The sequence below is a fragment of the Dasypus novemcinctus genome, chromosome 25 (genome assembly GCF_030445035.2).
Source record: "Dasypus novemcinctus isolate mDasNov1 chromosome 25, mDasNov1.1.hap2, whole genome shotgun sequence".
Lineage (NCBI taxonomy): Eukaryota > Metazoa > Chordata > Mammalia > Cingulata > Dasypodidae > Dasypus > Dasypus novemcinctus.
The window spans coordinates 33,757,982-33,772,522 of NC_080697.1; the positions used below are offsets into that span (position 1 = coordinate 33,757,982).

At 51.5% G+C, this 14,541-nt stretch overlaps 1 protein-coding gene and 1 long non-coding RNA gene across 3 annotated transcripts in view; one reads left to right on the top strand and one right to left on the bottom strand.

Annotated features, from left to right (window-relative positions):
* Positions 1–13,514, top strand: part of CYS1 (cystin 1) — a 45,859-nt gene extending 32,345 nt beyond the window's left edge. Inside the window, exons 2-4 of one of the 2 annotated variants that reach the window (XM_058287887.2) lie at positions 7,649–7,701; positions 8,212–8,455; positions 11,071–11,179. In XM_058287887.2, coding sequence (XP_058143870.1) covers positions 7,649–7,701; positions 8,212–8,425 — 267 coding nt within the window. In that variant the 3' untranslated portion in view covers positions 8,426–8,455; positions 11,071–11,179. Of the gene's footprint in view, positions 1–7,648; positions 7,702–8,211; positions 8,456–11,070 lie in introns of both variants that reach the window. The other variant, XM_058287888.2, reaches the window with a different exon arrangement.
* On the bottom strand, positions 500–1,872 carry LOC111763852 (uncharacterized). The gene is made up of 2 exons (XR_002796602.2): positions 1,568–1,872; positions 500–1,258 (listed from the first exon to the last, which is right to left on the bottom strand). It is a non-coding gene; the product is annotated as an uncharacterized lncRNA (long non-coding RNA).
* Positions 13,515–14,541: the final 1,027 nt, after the last annotated feature.

Below are 14,541 nucleotides of genomic sequence, written 5' to 3' on the forward strand. Positions count from 1 at the left end.
TATGGGTGAAATGCCAGAAAGTCAGGGATTGAAGCATATTTGCTTTAAAATATTTCAGGGGATGGGGGGATACGATTATAGGGAATAAATAACCAAGATCAGCAAAATACTGAAGATTATTGAAACCAGGAGATTAGGAGATTCATTATACTATTCTCTCTATTGTATGTATTAAAAATGTCAAAAAATAAAAAAGACCAAATAAACAAACCTGGGCTTTGAAGAAGGATAATTCTTAGGCAAAGAGTAAAATGGGGAGATTTAGCCATATAATGGAATATTACTCAGCAATAAAAGGGAATGAACTATTGGTGCATGCCACAACATGGATAAATCTCAAAACAATTACATTGAGTAAAAGAAACCAGACCTACCCTCCCCCCAAAAGTGTACGTACATATAGTTGCATTTTTCTAAAATTCTAGAAAGGTATCACTAATCTGTAGTGACAGAAAGCAGGAGCAGAGAAGGAAAGGAGGGGATTCTAGAGGGGCATGAATAAACTTTTGGGGGCGATAAATTTATTTACTGTCTTGATTGTGATGATTTCACATAAGCATATATGTCAAAATTTATCAAATTGTATACTTTAAATGTGCAGTTTGTTCTAGGTCAATTATACATAGAATTGATATGCATATGAATATACCTATAAAACTGTTAGAAATAAAAATAGAGAGTTCAGGGGAGAATTCTCTAGATTGGAAAGAGGCAGAGTATAATACGTTTTGGTGCTTAAAATATGAAGTTAATTTTAAAAATTAACCTTCGACACTTTATGATAGTTGTAAGAGTCATAGGAGACATTAGAGATCATTGTATTCAACTCCTTTGTCAGTGTTTTCGGCTTCTTGTTCAGCTGTGGTTTGTTTTTTCCAGCCCTCTAGGGTCTTAAGTGGTGACACATGTACACCCCCCCCCCCCAAAAAACACACACACAGACATGCACACATGCCCTTGAGGCCAGCTCAATCCCCTGTTCCCAGGGCTTGTGTGGTCCCAGCCCGGCGCAGCCCGCCACCGTAGGGTCCAGATGGCAGTGTGGGCCAGCAGGTGGCAGGCAGCCAGTCGGCTGGTGGCAGGAACATGCTTGAACAGGCCTGGAGTGGCTACCAAGGGAGGCCGTGGCTTTGTTGTCAGCCGAGCTCCCTTGTGCTTTCAGCAGGCTGTGTTTTCTGGGAGGGAGCCTCATACATTTCCCATCCAAGGATGCCGAGTTGCAGATGTGAACAAATGAGTGAGAGCCACACATTCAAACCTGAGACACAAAAAGAAACACAGGAGAAAAATGAAAAGATGTAAGGAAGCTGTGCCATCAGGGAAATGGCAAAAGAAAACGAGTCTGGCCTTCCTTTTGCACCCAGCTTTAATGCTGGCCGTTCACGTCCATGGTGGTGTTCCCTTCCCATAGCTCCCCCGAAATCCCCGCTTTCTTGTCCCAATTGACAGTAGAGACCTCTGCCCTTCCGAGCCGAGGCCAGGCTGCTCTGGGGCAGGTGTTTGATTCCAAATCAGGTGGTCTCACGCAATCACCAGCCTGGTCAAAGAAACTCTATTTTTAACGAACCTCCTGGAATCTGGTGACGAAAGGAAAAGCCAAAGTGGATGGTAGCCAAAGCTGGTTCCAGCAGAAGGCAGGAGGAAAACGGGGTCCGTGGAGGACGACTGCCTGTTCCTCTCCTAAAAGTAGTTGAGGGTACCTGGGTGAAAGTGTTCTTCGCTGTGGCTCCTGAAAAGAAAACTAGGACCAGTGGCTAAAAGTTGGAGGGAGGCAGAGCTGGCATCAGTGTATGGAAGATCTTTTCGCTAGTCTGAGCTGCCCTGAGTGAAATGGGCTGCTAGAGCAGATAATGGGCTCACCGTCACAGGAGGGGTGTGTGTGCGCGTGCGCGAATTCCTTCCTGGTTTAGGAGTCCTCCCCTTTTCATCTTTACAGTCCTGCATGGATTAGGCACAAAGAGTGTCCAAATAAATGCTTTTTGAATGTTGACTTCCCAAACGGGAAAGATGATCAGTCACTGGCAGCCACCCATGGCTTCTCAGAGTCTCCGAGACTGGCGCTGTGCCCGTGTGCCCTGCTGCCAGCCTCTGCCTAGAGATGGCGCCGGGTAGACGGTGCGCACACGTCCCCAGCCAGCGAGCCACCGCCTAAGGCAGCTGGCCGGCCCTCCGCTGCCATTTTCCCACATGATTTGCATCACCAGGACACATCTGTTGTCAGCTGGCTCCTGTTTATTTTCACTGTTTCCCAAAAGACGAGTCAGGACGAGTTTCTCAGGGAAGAATATGCGGCACTAGAGCCTTGCCCCAGGCCTTGAAGACCAAGAAGGCCTGGGCGGGGATGGCCCGTGGGGCGCCTGGGCTCTCTTCTAGCAGCGCTGTGCCTGAGGACATCGGCAGACCAGACATTGCTCCAGAGACTGACACGGGTGTTTGCTGGTCACCGAAGGCAGCCTTTATGAAAAGAATGTTCTCTCTCAACTTCTCCCAAGCCTGAAGGGTTAGTCCCCATTATGCAGTTGGCTGACTGGGGCTCAGAGCACCTCATAATTCACACAAAGGCAGATCGTCCTTTAGACGGCTAAGTGGGGTTTGCACCTTCTTCTTAGGCTCTTTTTACTCTACTCTGCCAGCTGCTTGGGTTTTAAACCCAAGATTGCATCTTAATTTACTTAGTGTTGATTGTGTGCCCCAGCTTGGAGATCTGTTAACTTGGGGGAATTGGTAATCTCGTGGGGGAGTATTAGCTAATGTTAGCAGGTTAACAATTAGGGAAACATAGTATGTAGCACTGGTCTGATGATAATATAAATTATAATAGCTAATATTTAACAAGTACTTATCAAGTACCAGGCAATTTGGTAATTATTTAAAAATAATATCACAATAAACTCATTTTACAGATGACAAAACCATTGTTTAGAAACGTTCAGTCATAGTGCGGGCAGGGGGGAGAATCAGGTCTGTATATCTCTCTCTTTTTCAAAATGCATGCTCTTAACTACCATCCTGTATCACCCTTTCTATTGCACACTCATTTTATAGCCACCGAACTCGCTCTCGGTATAAGTCTTACATATTTTGCTAATTGTTTAATGTGCTTAAGACGTATTTCTCTGTTGAGATTGTGAGTACCGCAGGAGTACAGAGCCCGTGTCCCCATGGTAGCTGATGTAAGTAGCTGTCGGCTCCCTGGAGGTGCTGAATACACTGCTGGTGAATGATTAAACAGTATGATTAAGTCTCAGAATTGGAGGATGAATACAGGCTTTCAAAGAGAATTTGGGTAGAATGGAAGCAACTTCCTGCAGAAGTCTATTTATTGACGGAGTAGGATTATGTGCCAAGAGTGCACAGGAGAAGAGCTTATCTTGCTTAAAAAAACAAACAAGCATAAAAACCTTTAAAAGCTGCCCAATGTCAGCAGAATAAGTAGAGTTCCTATGCCAGGCCTTCAGCGGCCCCCTATGTACAGACCAGCTGCCCTTTCAGCAAACCTCATCTTCCATAGCAAAGCCTCTGCTTGGAACCCGGCCCGGTGCTCAGTGCTGGGAGCACAGAGATGAATGGAGGAGTTCTCAGGCTGTCTGGGGAAGCCGAGGCTAGCCCAGCGGTTACAAAACAGAGTGATAGACAATGAGAGGGGTACAGACAGGGCAAAGGGCAGTACATAAAGGTGACCTTGTGGTGTAAGGCTTTCGTGGACCCAAGGAAATTATGTTCTTAAATGAATCCATTCCTCTGGGTGTGAACCTGTTGTAGGTGGGACCTTTCGATTAGATTCAGTTAAGGGCCATTTGATTAGATTCCTCCAGTAAGGCATTCCCCGGGTGGGTCTTGATGCTCTAACTGGAGTCCTTTATAAATGGGATGAATTTACAGAGAGAGACAAAGAAAAACCCCTAGGAGCTCAGAGAGGAAGCCACAGAAGCTGAGAGAGAAGTCCGTAATAGCAAGAAGCTGAAATCAATGGAATCCAGGAGAGAAAAAAACCACAGGTGGAGCAGCCAGAAGCTGAAAGCAGCAGAGTCTGTAGGAGAAGGCAGAGACCAGCTGATGCCACTATGTGGCTTCACATGAGAGAGAGAAGCCCAGTACTGTCAGCGGCCGGTCTTCAGGGAGAAAAGGCTCATCTAAAGGAGCCTCGATTTGGACATTTTCTCAGCCTCCGAACTGTACGCTTATAAGTTAATACCTCCCCATTGTAAAAGCCACACTGTTTCTAGTATACTACCTTGGCAGCCTTTAACAAACTAAAACACCGACACAGCCTGGGAGAGGGAGGGTCGGGGGAAGCTCCTCAGAGTCAGTGCATACGTGGGAGAGAGGAACAGGAAACTCACTGTTAGATTATCCCTTACGTTCCTTTTTTCAGCTGTTGAACGTCTCTCGTAGAATGCAAGTGTGTGTTTGGCCTTGATTTTAAATTCCAGTTGGAGGAACAATTGCTGGTGCCAGTTTCCAGTGCCTTCCGTCTACCTAAAGGCAGAACCCTTCCTGTCATCATGTGGCCTTCATCTTTACATCAACTCACTCACTCACAGAACCAGGGAGAGAAATTTCAAGGGCAAAAGAGCCCCCTTTCTAATTCTACTTCAGCTCTCCTTCTGCAGAATCCCCACCAAATGGGCACCCAGCCTCTGTCAGATTTCATTGATAGGGAGCTCTCAACCTCTGTGGGCAATGCTGCTAGTTCTCTGTGTTGAGCCAGAATCCACCACCCTCTAGTTTGTGCATGTTGAACCTGTGGGGACAGGCAGAAGAAATGTGAACCCTCTCTTACATGTCACCTCTTTAGATGTTAAAGTCAGCAATCTCAATCACTTGAGTTGTCATGAAGATGATTTGAACATGGACAAGTTGCTTTCTAGGTTTATTGCACATTATCTTGAAATTTCCTTTGCCTTCCAGTCCTGGGTTCCATTAGGCTCCTTCCTCCCTCCCTCCCTCTCAAATCTAGAAATTTTTTACTTAATTTCAAGAATTACCTTTGCATGGAAAAACAGGGTCTGAGTGTGGTAGTTTGAAGCTTTTGTGGACCCCAGAAAATTGTGTTCTTAAATTAACCCATTCCTCTGGGTGTGAACCTGTTGTAGGTGGGACCCTCTGATTAGGTTACTTCAATAAGACATAGCCCAGGGTGAGTCTGAATCCTCTCACTGGAGTCCTTTATAAACAGGATGAATATACAGAAGGGAAAAAAGGCCTCAGATACAGAAACTCCCAGAGGCTGAGAGAGAGGGCCAGAGGCTGGAATCAGTGGAGCACAGAGGCAAAGAGAGGAGCCCACAGAAGCTGAGAGAGAGCCAGGAGAGCAAGAAGCTGAAGTTGGTGGAACCCAGGAGAAAGACTGGCTCCATGGCGTGAAGCACCTGAGCGAGGGAACAGATGCCCCACCTTGAAAGGAGTCCTGTGAGCACTTCCCCCAGCACCTGCAGGGTCTGGGGTAGACTGGGGTCTGTATCTGTGCTCATGAGCACAGTCAACTAACAGCATCAGCTGAGAAGCTCAGGGCAGGAGAGAGATGGAGGCACCCAGACTCCCCAGCACCCACTTGCCTGGCCCTCCTGGGAAGAGACTCACTTCCTTGATGACTGCTCTCCGCAGCCAAAGCGTCTCCCTGACCCTTCCATGGCTTGGGGAAACTGGGAAAAATCGTTAAGGCACCAGCTGCCTTTGAGGACCAGGTCACAACTGTGCTGTGAAAGATGCTGCTGCCCCAGATGGAAGAACTGGACATGGGAAGGGCCAGTTAGGGCAAGGAGGGGAGGCTGGCTCAGAGTCTCCCTAAATTTGGGTTAGTCTGATGATTTTCTCCTGGTTAGACTGAGGTTATGGGTTTTGTGGAGAAAAACACACAAAGGCAAAGTGCCATCATATCAAGAGTACATGCTACCAACTTGCCTTATTGCTGTCGAAGTTGACCTTGAACCCCCTGGCTAAGGTCATATGGGTTAGGTTTTCCACTGTCAAGTTGCATCTCCCTCCTTCCCATACTACTCTTTGGAAGCAAATCACTAAGTGCAGTCTACACTTAAGGGGTGCGAGGGCCAACACTCCACCTCCTGGAGAGGATAGTATCTACATGCATTAATTGGAATTCTTTTATAAAGGAGCATTGTCTCTTCTCTATTTGCTTATTTATTTATTTGATCAAGTATTTATATAAGGATGGACTCAAAGATATTTATTATATACTTTGGGTTATAATCCAATAAATACTATGTTGTTTATTTTTTGTGGCTCAGATTCCAGCTTTGGCCATTGGGAGCTCTTTCAGTTGGCTTCTGTGTCCCTTTGGCATGCCCTCATCCTTTTGTGTCGGGAGCACTTCCTTACTTTCCAGCTCTAGAAGATGCTCCAGGCTCATCTTTTCTGTTCCTTGTCTCAACCCTAGAATCAGCTGTTTCTCCAAGGAGCCCTGGCTCCTGTTACAATGTGGGCACTGGGTGGCCACTGGGTTGTCACTGCTTCTAGGCCCTCTCAGTGGACAGGATAGTCTGTATGCTAACCACATATACACGAATTTATAATTATTTCCTTATCTCTTTGTCTCTGGATTAAGCTAAACCTGAGTTCATACTGATGTCTCCCACTCTAATCAAGCACCCCTCGGTTCACTCTAGCCTTCTCCCCCGCTTATCTATCATTACTTCCTTCCCTGGCAGTGAGAAGCCTGGCTCCCAGTGTCCTCCATCCATTTCCTTCTCTGTCCGCCTGTCGTGTACATGGGCAGCAGTTGCAGAGTCGTCCCGGTGAGGAACAGCTCTTCCATCCAGAGCACCGTGTTTGGGTGTGATCCCTTCCTTCTTGAGCCTGGCCAGTTCCCAAAGTCACTGAGGCCGGCTCCTGTCCTCTCCACCCTGTGAGGCCGTCATGCCTTTATAAATAGAGTTAGATTCTCTTGTCACAGCCTGCCTTCCACCTGAGCCCGAGCCCCAGTTGATTTTTTTTTTCAATCTGCATACATGAAGGCTCACTCTTCGTGCACGGCACCTTCCTTCGACTTGCGGGAAGTATTTGTGTGCGCGCGCATGCGCGTCACTTGGGGAGTTTGCTCCGCCCTGGAGTCTTCCCTGCTCCTCTCCAGGGACAGCCCTCCTCCCCTCCGCGGGCGCCTGCCTTGTGCTAGACCCTGTGCTAAGCGCAGGTCACTGTGGGGGCCAAGCACAGCCCGGCCCTGACGGAGCTTCCCCTTCCCCCGCTGGAATACTATCTGTACCACCTCCTTGTCATGACCTGGTTTTATATTTTGCCCAATATTACAGATGGGGGGGCGGGGCCGGGTGTCAAGGCTCCTAGAGGTGAGGTCATTTGCCCAACCATCCCCAGGGCAACACTTAGACTGCGGGCAGGACCACGCCGGGTGAGGGGCCGGGTGGGATCCTGCCAAGCAGCCGCCTGGGCAGCAGGGCGCACAGTCCTGACTCTGCCACTTGCTCTTTGAGCTCCCCGCCCCGGTGTCCTTACCCACAAAATGAGCACGTGGAACAAGACAGAGAGGTGGAAGAGGCTGTCCAGTTCCAAGACTCATTCGGTCCTGGGTTGAATGGAGTGGCCATTGTCTTTCGGTCAGTATGGAGCCAGAATGCTATGCAGTGTGTACTTTAACAGCCGTCTGACGTCTCTTCCTTTTGTCCTTCTCAAGGTGTCCCCCAAACCGAGTGACGAGGACCACCAAGAGAGCAGCAGTGTCTCAGAGTAAGTATGGGAAAGCTTACTTCCTATTCCAAAAGTCCACAGATTTTTTCTGCTGGCTCTGGCTCCGTTCCCCCAGACTTCCCTATTTCCTGCTTTTTCCACTTCCCAACTTGTTTCCTGATACAGGCTCCCTCTTTCAGAACAAAGCTCTATCCTTCAAGGTAAGGTCCCCAGCCAGGGAAAATTGCAGAAGCCCCCCAATTTCTCAGCAGTTTTGACCTTCCTCCTAAAAAGGGGACTGGCCCAAATCATACCAGGGTTTGCCTGGCCCTCTCCATTCCCCATTCCACCCTCACTAATTAATTCAGCAAGTATTTAGGTGCTGTACGAAGATACAGTCCTGACCTTGAGGGGATCACAGCCAGGGGTGGTAAACCTATTATTCCATCACAGTGTTTTCAGGAAAAAGCACTTCTGTAGTGTTGGTTGAGGACCCCAGGATGAGGACTTTGTCCTCCTTTAAAATTCTCCAGGCCTAAAGACCAGGCCTTCCCTGTCTGCTCCCTGCAGCTGGTCGGCCCTGCCCGGCTTGGCCGGACACCCCACCCCACGACAGGAAAGATGTGGCCCAGCCGCTGGAGGATTCCAGTGCACTCGGGAGCAGCTCAGCCAAGACGCGAGGAAAAGCCTGGACTCTGGGCTTGCCTGGACAATTTGCAACCCCTGCCCATCACTTCCCTTTCACGTCCTTGGTGCTAAAATGGCAGGAATGACACTGCCTTGAAAGGTTTTGATATGGGTGATTGTGAATGTGGTAAGACGATGGATCCAGAAAAGTTAGAAAGTTCTGGCGCAATATTTTTATCCTCAATTCCAAATGATTTCTTGGCAAGAGACACACTGGCTTCCCTTATTTCACAAACCTCCGTGGAGGACTGGGCAGGTGCACTAAGAACTGGCAGTACAGGGAAGTCTGGGGCCCGGGCCCTGCCCGGCACGGCCTCCCGGTCTCTTAGGAAATGCAGGTATCCGAGCAGCTTTCCAGAGGACAGGGCGGTGGGACACTCAGAGGGACCACAGAGGCAGCAAGAGGGGTCTCAGGGCTCATGGAGGAACTGATATTTAAATTTAGCTTGAAGGACATATGGAGGTTTTACTGAGAAGAGAGGAGGGAGGGAGATTCCAGGTAGCAGAAAGAAGACTTAGAGGTCTGAAATAACACAGCTCGTTCAAGAAACGGCACGCAGGCTGGTAGAGTTGCAGCACGGGGCCTGTGGAGGGGAGCGGAGAGAGCTATATTTAAAAGTGCAGGAAGGGCTTTGGAGGGCGAGCTAAAACACTGGCTGCTGCCCTCAGGTGGGAGTCAGCGCTGGGATTTAGCTCTTCAGGTAGCAGAGGAATTAGGCACAGCCAGGGGCCCGAGTAGTAGGAAAGTCTAGGTGGGATCTCTCCCACCCCTTGCCCGGCAGCTAGGCCCGCAGCCTTTGGTTGGGGACGCCCTCGTCCCCACTCACTCAGGCTTTCCCCCGCTGCCTCACGCACTCGCCGCAGTGGGCCGCTGAGGCGGGGCACGTGGCCCTGGGCCTGGCGCCTCAGGACCCTGAGCTGAGACCCTGGCCCTGCACCTCTCTGGGCCTGGCGCAGAGCAGACCCCCAGCACGGCGCTGTGGGGTACGTAGAGGAGGCAGCGCTGCTCCTGGGGCTGCGTCAGTGGGCTGCCCCCCAAAAGCATGAGTCCAGTCCTGGCTGAATATCCCCAGTGGAATTTAAAGGTTATTTGCAGTGACTTTCACTATAGTTTTCATCAACCCAAGGAATTTAAGAGGACTGAGTTCTCTCTCGAACTAATTAGCTGGTTTTTTCTTGTCTTTCTACCGCATAGGCTTCACCCCTGTATCCACTCCCAGGGGTCCCCTCGGTTACTGCTTCTTGTCTCATTTAGCCTGCAGGCCTCTGTAATCCAATTCTAATTGACCGGCGCTTTCTAGAGAATCAGATTGTCTTCTTTTCTTGAAGTAATTTTCTCTTTTTTTAGGAGGTGCTGGGGATTGAACCTGTCATTTCTAGGGCAAGGGGCGGGGATGTCTGTACCTGGATACCCCGAATCCTACTTGTTAGATCTTCGTTCTTCCCCGACACCTCTTTGGCCGTATACACCTTTGGGAGACAAAATCAAGTTACTGTGCCCTTGGGCCCAGCTCATGCCCAGGCTCCTGGGAGAGCCAGACAGGGTCCCGGAATGCTGCTCTCTGAACATCAGTTGAGGAACATAGCTGTGGAAATGAGACAGCCCTTGAAAGGTCATCTCGCCCAGCAGCCCCTTGAGCTTACAGCTGGGGAAAGAGCGGCCCAGAAAGGGTAGGCGGCACGGCACATTTCAGTGACTGATAAATGGCAGCGAGACCCAGGGCTCCTCTCCTGGCACGGTGGCAGGTCTCTGACTGGCATGTGGGAGGCCAGTGTGTTCTGCACCTGGCACTTGTGCAACCCTCTGACCCTCTCTGCAGCTGCAGACCTGCATGCCCCCGCCAAAGGCAGCTCCCTCCAGCGGGCAGCACCCAGCATGGCCACATCTTCACACCCTGCTCGGGGCTCCCGCCTGTCAAAGGGTAGTGCAGGAAGACACAGCCATGTGGAAGCCTTGAAGGACAGGGAGAGGGAGGCCCTCAGCACCACCCAAAGGCCACGCAGAGTCCAGAGAGTGCAGGGGGCTGGCAGGCGGGCCAGGCTGGCGGGTGGGCACTGCCTAGAGCCCGGTCTGCAGGGCGTAGGGTCTAGATCACCCTTCAGTTTTCCTGCCAGATCGACTGAAGAGCAGCCAGCATCACAGGACTCCAAACCCCTAATCCTGTCCTACCACAGCAGTCCTGTGTGGGTCCCCAGAGCTGAGACGCACAGCAGTGAAACCAAGCAAACGAACATCGTAATGCTGGTTCCCGTTTCACCAAGGGCACATATATGTGCCAGAGTCTGTCACACGCTGTCCGTGCATGATCGTGTTTACCCCGCAGAATGAGCTTATGAACACAGCATTATCTCCATTTTAGAGAAAGAAAAAAAGATGCTCAAAGAAGGCAATGACTTGCCCAAGGTCACCAAGCTGTGAGTGGCAGAGCTGGGGTTCATCCTCCAGGCAGCCCCAGAGCCCTTCCTCCTGAACACCACGTGGCCCGGCTTCCTGCTGGGGTCTAAGGTCTCGGCGGTCCGAGGAGTGGGAAATGAAGCCCGAGAATTGGGCAGGGGGTGGAACCTGTCTTAGATGTTGAGCTGAGAGATTTAGACGGTGGGAAACTGGCAGAGGTATTCCATTTTGGTTTTAGGGTGGATCAGAGATCTGTGAAAGGGCCCATTGCGGCTGTCTGGTAGAGATGACATGTTTGAAGGGGACATCTTGCCGGCTGACATCCCATCCTCGTTTCTCACCTACAGACCCCCAAAGAGCAGCCACAAGAGGCCCGAGAGCCAGCCGGCCGTCCTGTACGACTACTCGGAAGAGGAGCTGATGGCGAGCATCGAGCGGGAGTACTGCCGTTGAGGCTGGACTAGTCCCGGGGTTTGGGGGACGGCAGCCTTGGGGTCACCCACTGCCAAACACGCCGCCTCAGCTCCGGGCCCCCCCCCCCGCAGACCCGACCCCACCCCGAGCAGGCCTCGGGGGCATCTCCCTTGGTCCTGAACCACCTCCAAGATGTAGGCCCCCTGGATCTTTGAAAACTGACCTTTTCAACCCCCGTCTGCTTGCTGGAGAGAGTGCAGCTCTGCAGATCCAGCCCAGCGCGAGGGCGCAGGCACCGAGCCGAGCCGCGCGGGCCAGTGAAGGAAGTGGAGGTGGCCGGGACAATCCGCGCCTCTCAGTTGCGGTTGCAGAGAGAGCCTGTCAGTCAGCCTTGTTCCGAGCCCCTCTGATCACCCACTCGACAGTGGGGAAGGCTGGTTGGATGAGTCATGGCCTGGGGCCCTGAGGTGTCACAGGTGAGCACCTCTGGGTCCCCAAGCCTTGGGGTCTGTTCTGTGGAAGGGGCACCGTGAGCCACTCCTGAAGGAAGTGCATCCTCGGGCCTGCCTTCCCGCACTGATCTCTCCAAAGGAGGCCCCTGCAGCACCCGTGCCTTGTTAGCATGCAAATGTGCCACTTGGGTTGTTGTCAAATGCAGATTCTGATTCTGTACCTCCAGGGTGGGGCCTGAGCTTCTGCATTGCTGGCAGGCTCCCAGCCCAGCTGCTGGACTTCCACCTCGTGTGAGGAGCGAGCATTTAGTCCACATTTAAGGCCTCTGGCAGTTCCTTTTCCAGCAGCTGCTTGTAGCCTCAGCCCCACCTGCCCCATCCCTCACCTGCCCCGGCCTCCGGACACCCCGGAAGAGAGGTCTGTTCCTTCTGCAGTGGGGTTTGGTGGAAAGGAGCTCACCCGGCAGGGCACCAGAAGACCCAAGTTCTACTCTTCGCTCTTTCATTAACATGTAATAGGCTTTCCGTTCCTGGGCCTCAGTTTCCCTTTTGGAAAATGAGTCCTGATCTTCTCTGAGGTCCTCCCCAGCTCCATAACTTCATGATTATACCATTCCAGGCTTTCTCAACCAGGAGGTGGGCGCTTGGTCTCCTCTGTTGTCTTCCCACCCCGCCCCCGAGACACAGAACTGCCTTCACTGCCAAGTAGGAGCTCGCCCAGGCCCCCCTTGAACAGATCTTCGTGGTCACCTGGCCTCTAGTCCTTCCCCTGCCCAGGCAGCCTGAAGACTGCCCTACGGGCCATTTTACGCCCTTCCTCCCTGGGTGGAAGGTAGATAATCACAGGAAATGAGGCTACAAGAGCCGTGCAGTCTTCCGGTTGAGACCCTGAACTGACAAATGAGCAGCGTGATGTGCAAGGACACCCTGTGAGCAGGCGGCAGGGTGGGAGCAGCACCGGCCTGGCTGCTGGAAGCCGGGCTTCCCACGGGGCTGGGGTCGGATTCCAGCCACCGGCTCAGGTGTGGCGTGCTCTGGGGGCGCGAAGCTTGGAGAGCAGAGCCGCGCCTGGGGAGGCGCAGAGGCAGGCTCCTGAGCGGCCGGGTGGCTCCAGCACAGGGAGATGGAGACAAGGCAGCTTCCGGGGAAGCCCGAGCACGCCGACGCTTCTCTCTCACCTCCCCACCACCGCAGTGGCCTCGCCCTGGCAGGCACCCTCTCTCGAGAAGAAGCGCCAGCCCAATGTCCTCAGTACACAGCCGGGGGGCACGAGTATCTCAGAAACACTAGCATGGCCCTGGACCTGCAGGCCTGTTGCTGTGTTGTGACAAATGGGCGTTTGCACAGACGTCCATTAGCTGGCAGGGGTGCCCGGGGTGGGATTTCCGCAGCAGGAGACTTGGGTGTGAAGTCAGAGGATGGAGCAGGGACGCTTCCAACAAACCCTCCTGAGAGGTGGCTCAGCGCCTCCCCCAGGCAGAGCCATCACTCAGCTAAACCAAAGCTCTTCTTTTGCTATAAAGGTTAGACCCGTTACAATTTTTAATAATACAAATACTTCTTGAAAAAGAAGTTGATTTTGTTCTTACCACCAGGCAGATCAGGCATGGAATTTAGCGATGTGAAATGTTGACAGTTTCACATCACTATTTTGTTAAAATGGAACACATCCAGCCAGTTTCCTAGAGAAAGACAGTACCTCGGCATTGTCCAGCGGAAACCGTGTAAAACCTTTAATGAGATAAATATGTTAAGAAAAAAAAATATTCCTGAAGTGGTTACAGTCAGTGTCAAAGTGAATGCACTTAATCAAAATTAAGAAATCACCATACTTGTTCTCTGGTCCTTTTTTTATTCCCTGAATTCAGGAGTGTCCTCTGAATCGAGGCTAACCAAATAAAGCAATGTGTCCTCGGCTACTGCAAGGCTAGTCTGCTCAGTTCCCTGACTGTGGGACGGAGGGTGGGCTGGTGGTGGGCTCCAGGGAACGGGGCAACTAAGAAGTCGTCTTAGTGGAGAGGATAAAATCACATCTTAAGTTCTGGAGGTTCGTTTCCTCCAGAAAAGAGGCCATATCATTAGTTTTTGTTGAGAAGATTTGGACACCCTGGGGATAAGTCAGACCTGTAGAGGTGGGTTGTTTCTTTGTCGTGATGCAATGCTCTAATCTCAAGAGTTGGAAAGGAAAAGCTGCCCTCTCATCAGGGTGTGGATTCCTAGGAAAGAAGCCACACAAGGTGGGCTCCTTCGCCCAGCCCTCCAGGGAGCTGGTGCCTCCATGAGGCCAAAAGAGGGCCCCGAAAGCTGTGCCTCTAGGGGCTCGACAAGGGGTCCGCGTGGTTGAGTTTGCCGCTGAGGGCACAGGATTGTCCTTCCAAGCGCCAGGCCCCACGTGGGGGGCGTGTGGCTGGCAGCCAGCAGTGACGCCACGTGGCAACAAACAGCCGTAGTGGCTGCTTGGACTTCACAGCTGTATTCCTGGGCAGCTGGAGAGACCGACTTGGAGTAAGAGGCTTAGGACAATTCCCGGGGAAAGGGAAAAAGTGCAGAGGGAGAGGTTGGATTTCCCACTAATCTGGAAGAAGAGGATTTGAGTGAAAAATAAAAATGACCTTATGAGCACCTTCATTTAGGGGAGCATAGGTTACAGAAACGTCCTTGTGTGGGTGCACGGTTAGTTTATATGCAGGTATTTGAAAAAGTTTCACGCATGTCAGGCCCTGTGCTAGGTGGGCCCTTGGGCTATAAACTGAAGGTGACTAACGAAGGAGCGAACAATTTGCCCAGGTTCCTGCAGGAAACCATCATCATCAGGACTCACACCGATGCGGTCAGACCTGAAGTCCAAGTCACTCTCACCTGTTCTTGGGAAAGCGGGGATGAGTGGCCAGGCTTCCTGAGGAAGGTTTTTGCCTTCTCTGCAGCAACAACAGGGAGGGAGAGGATGGGGGC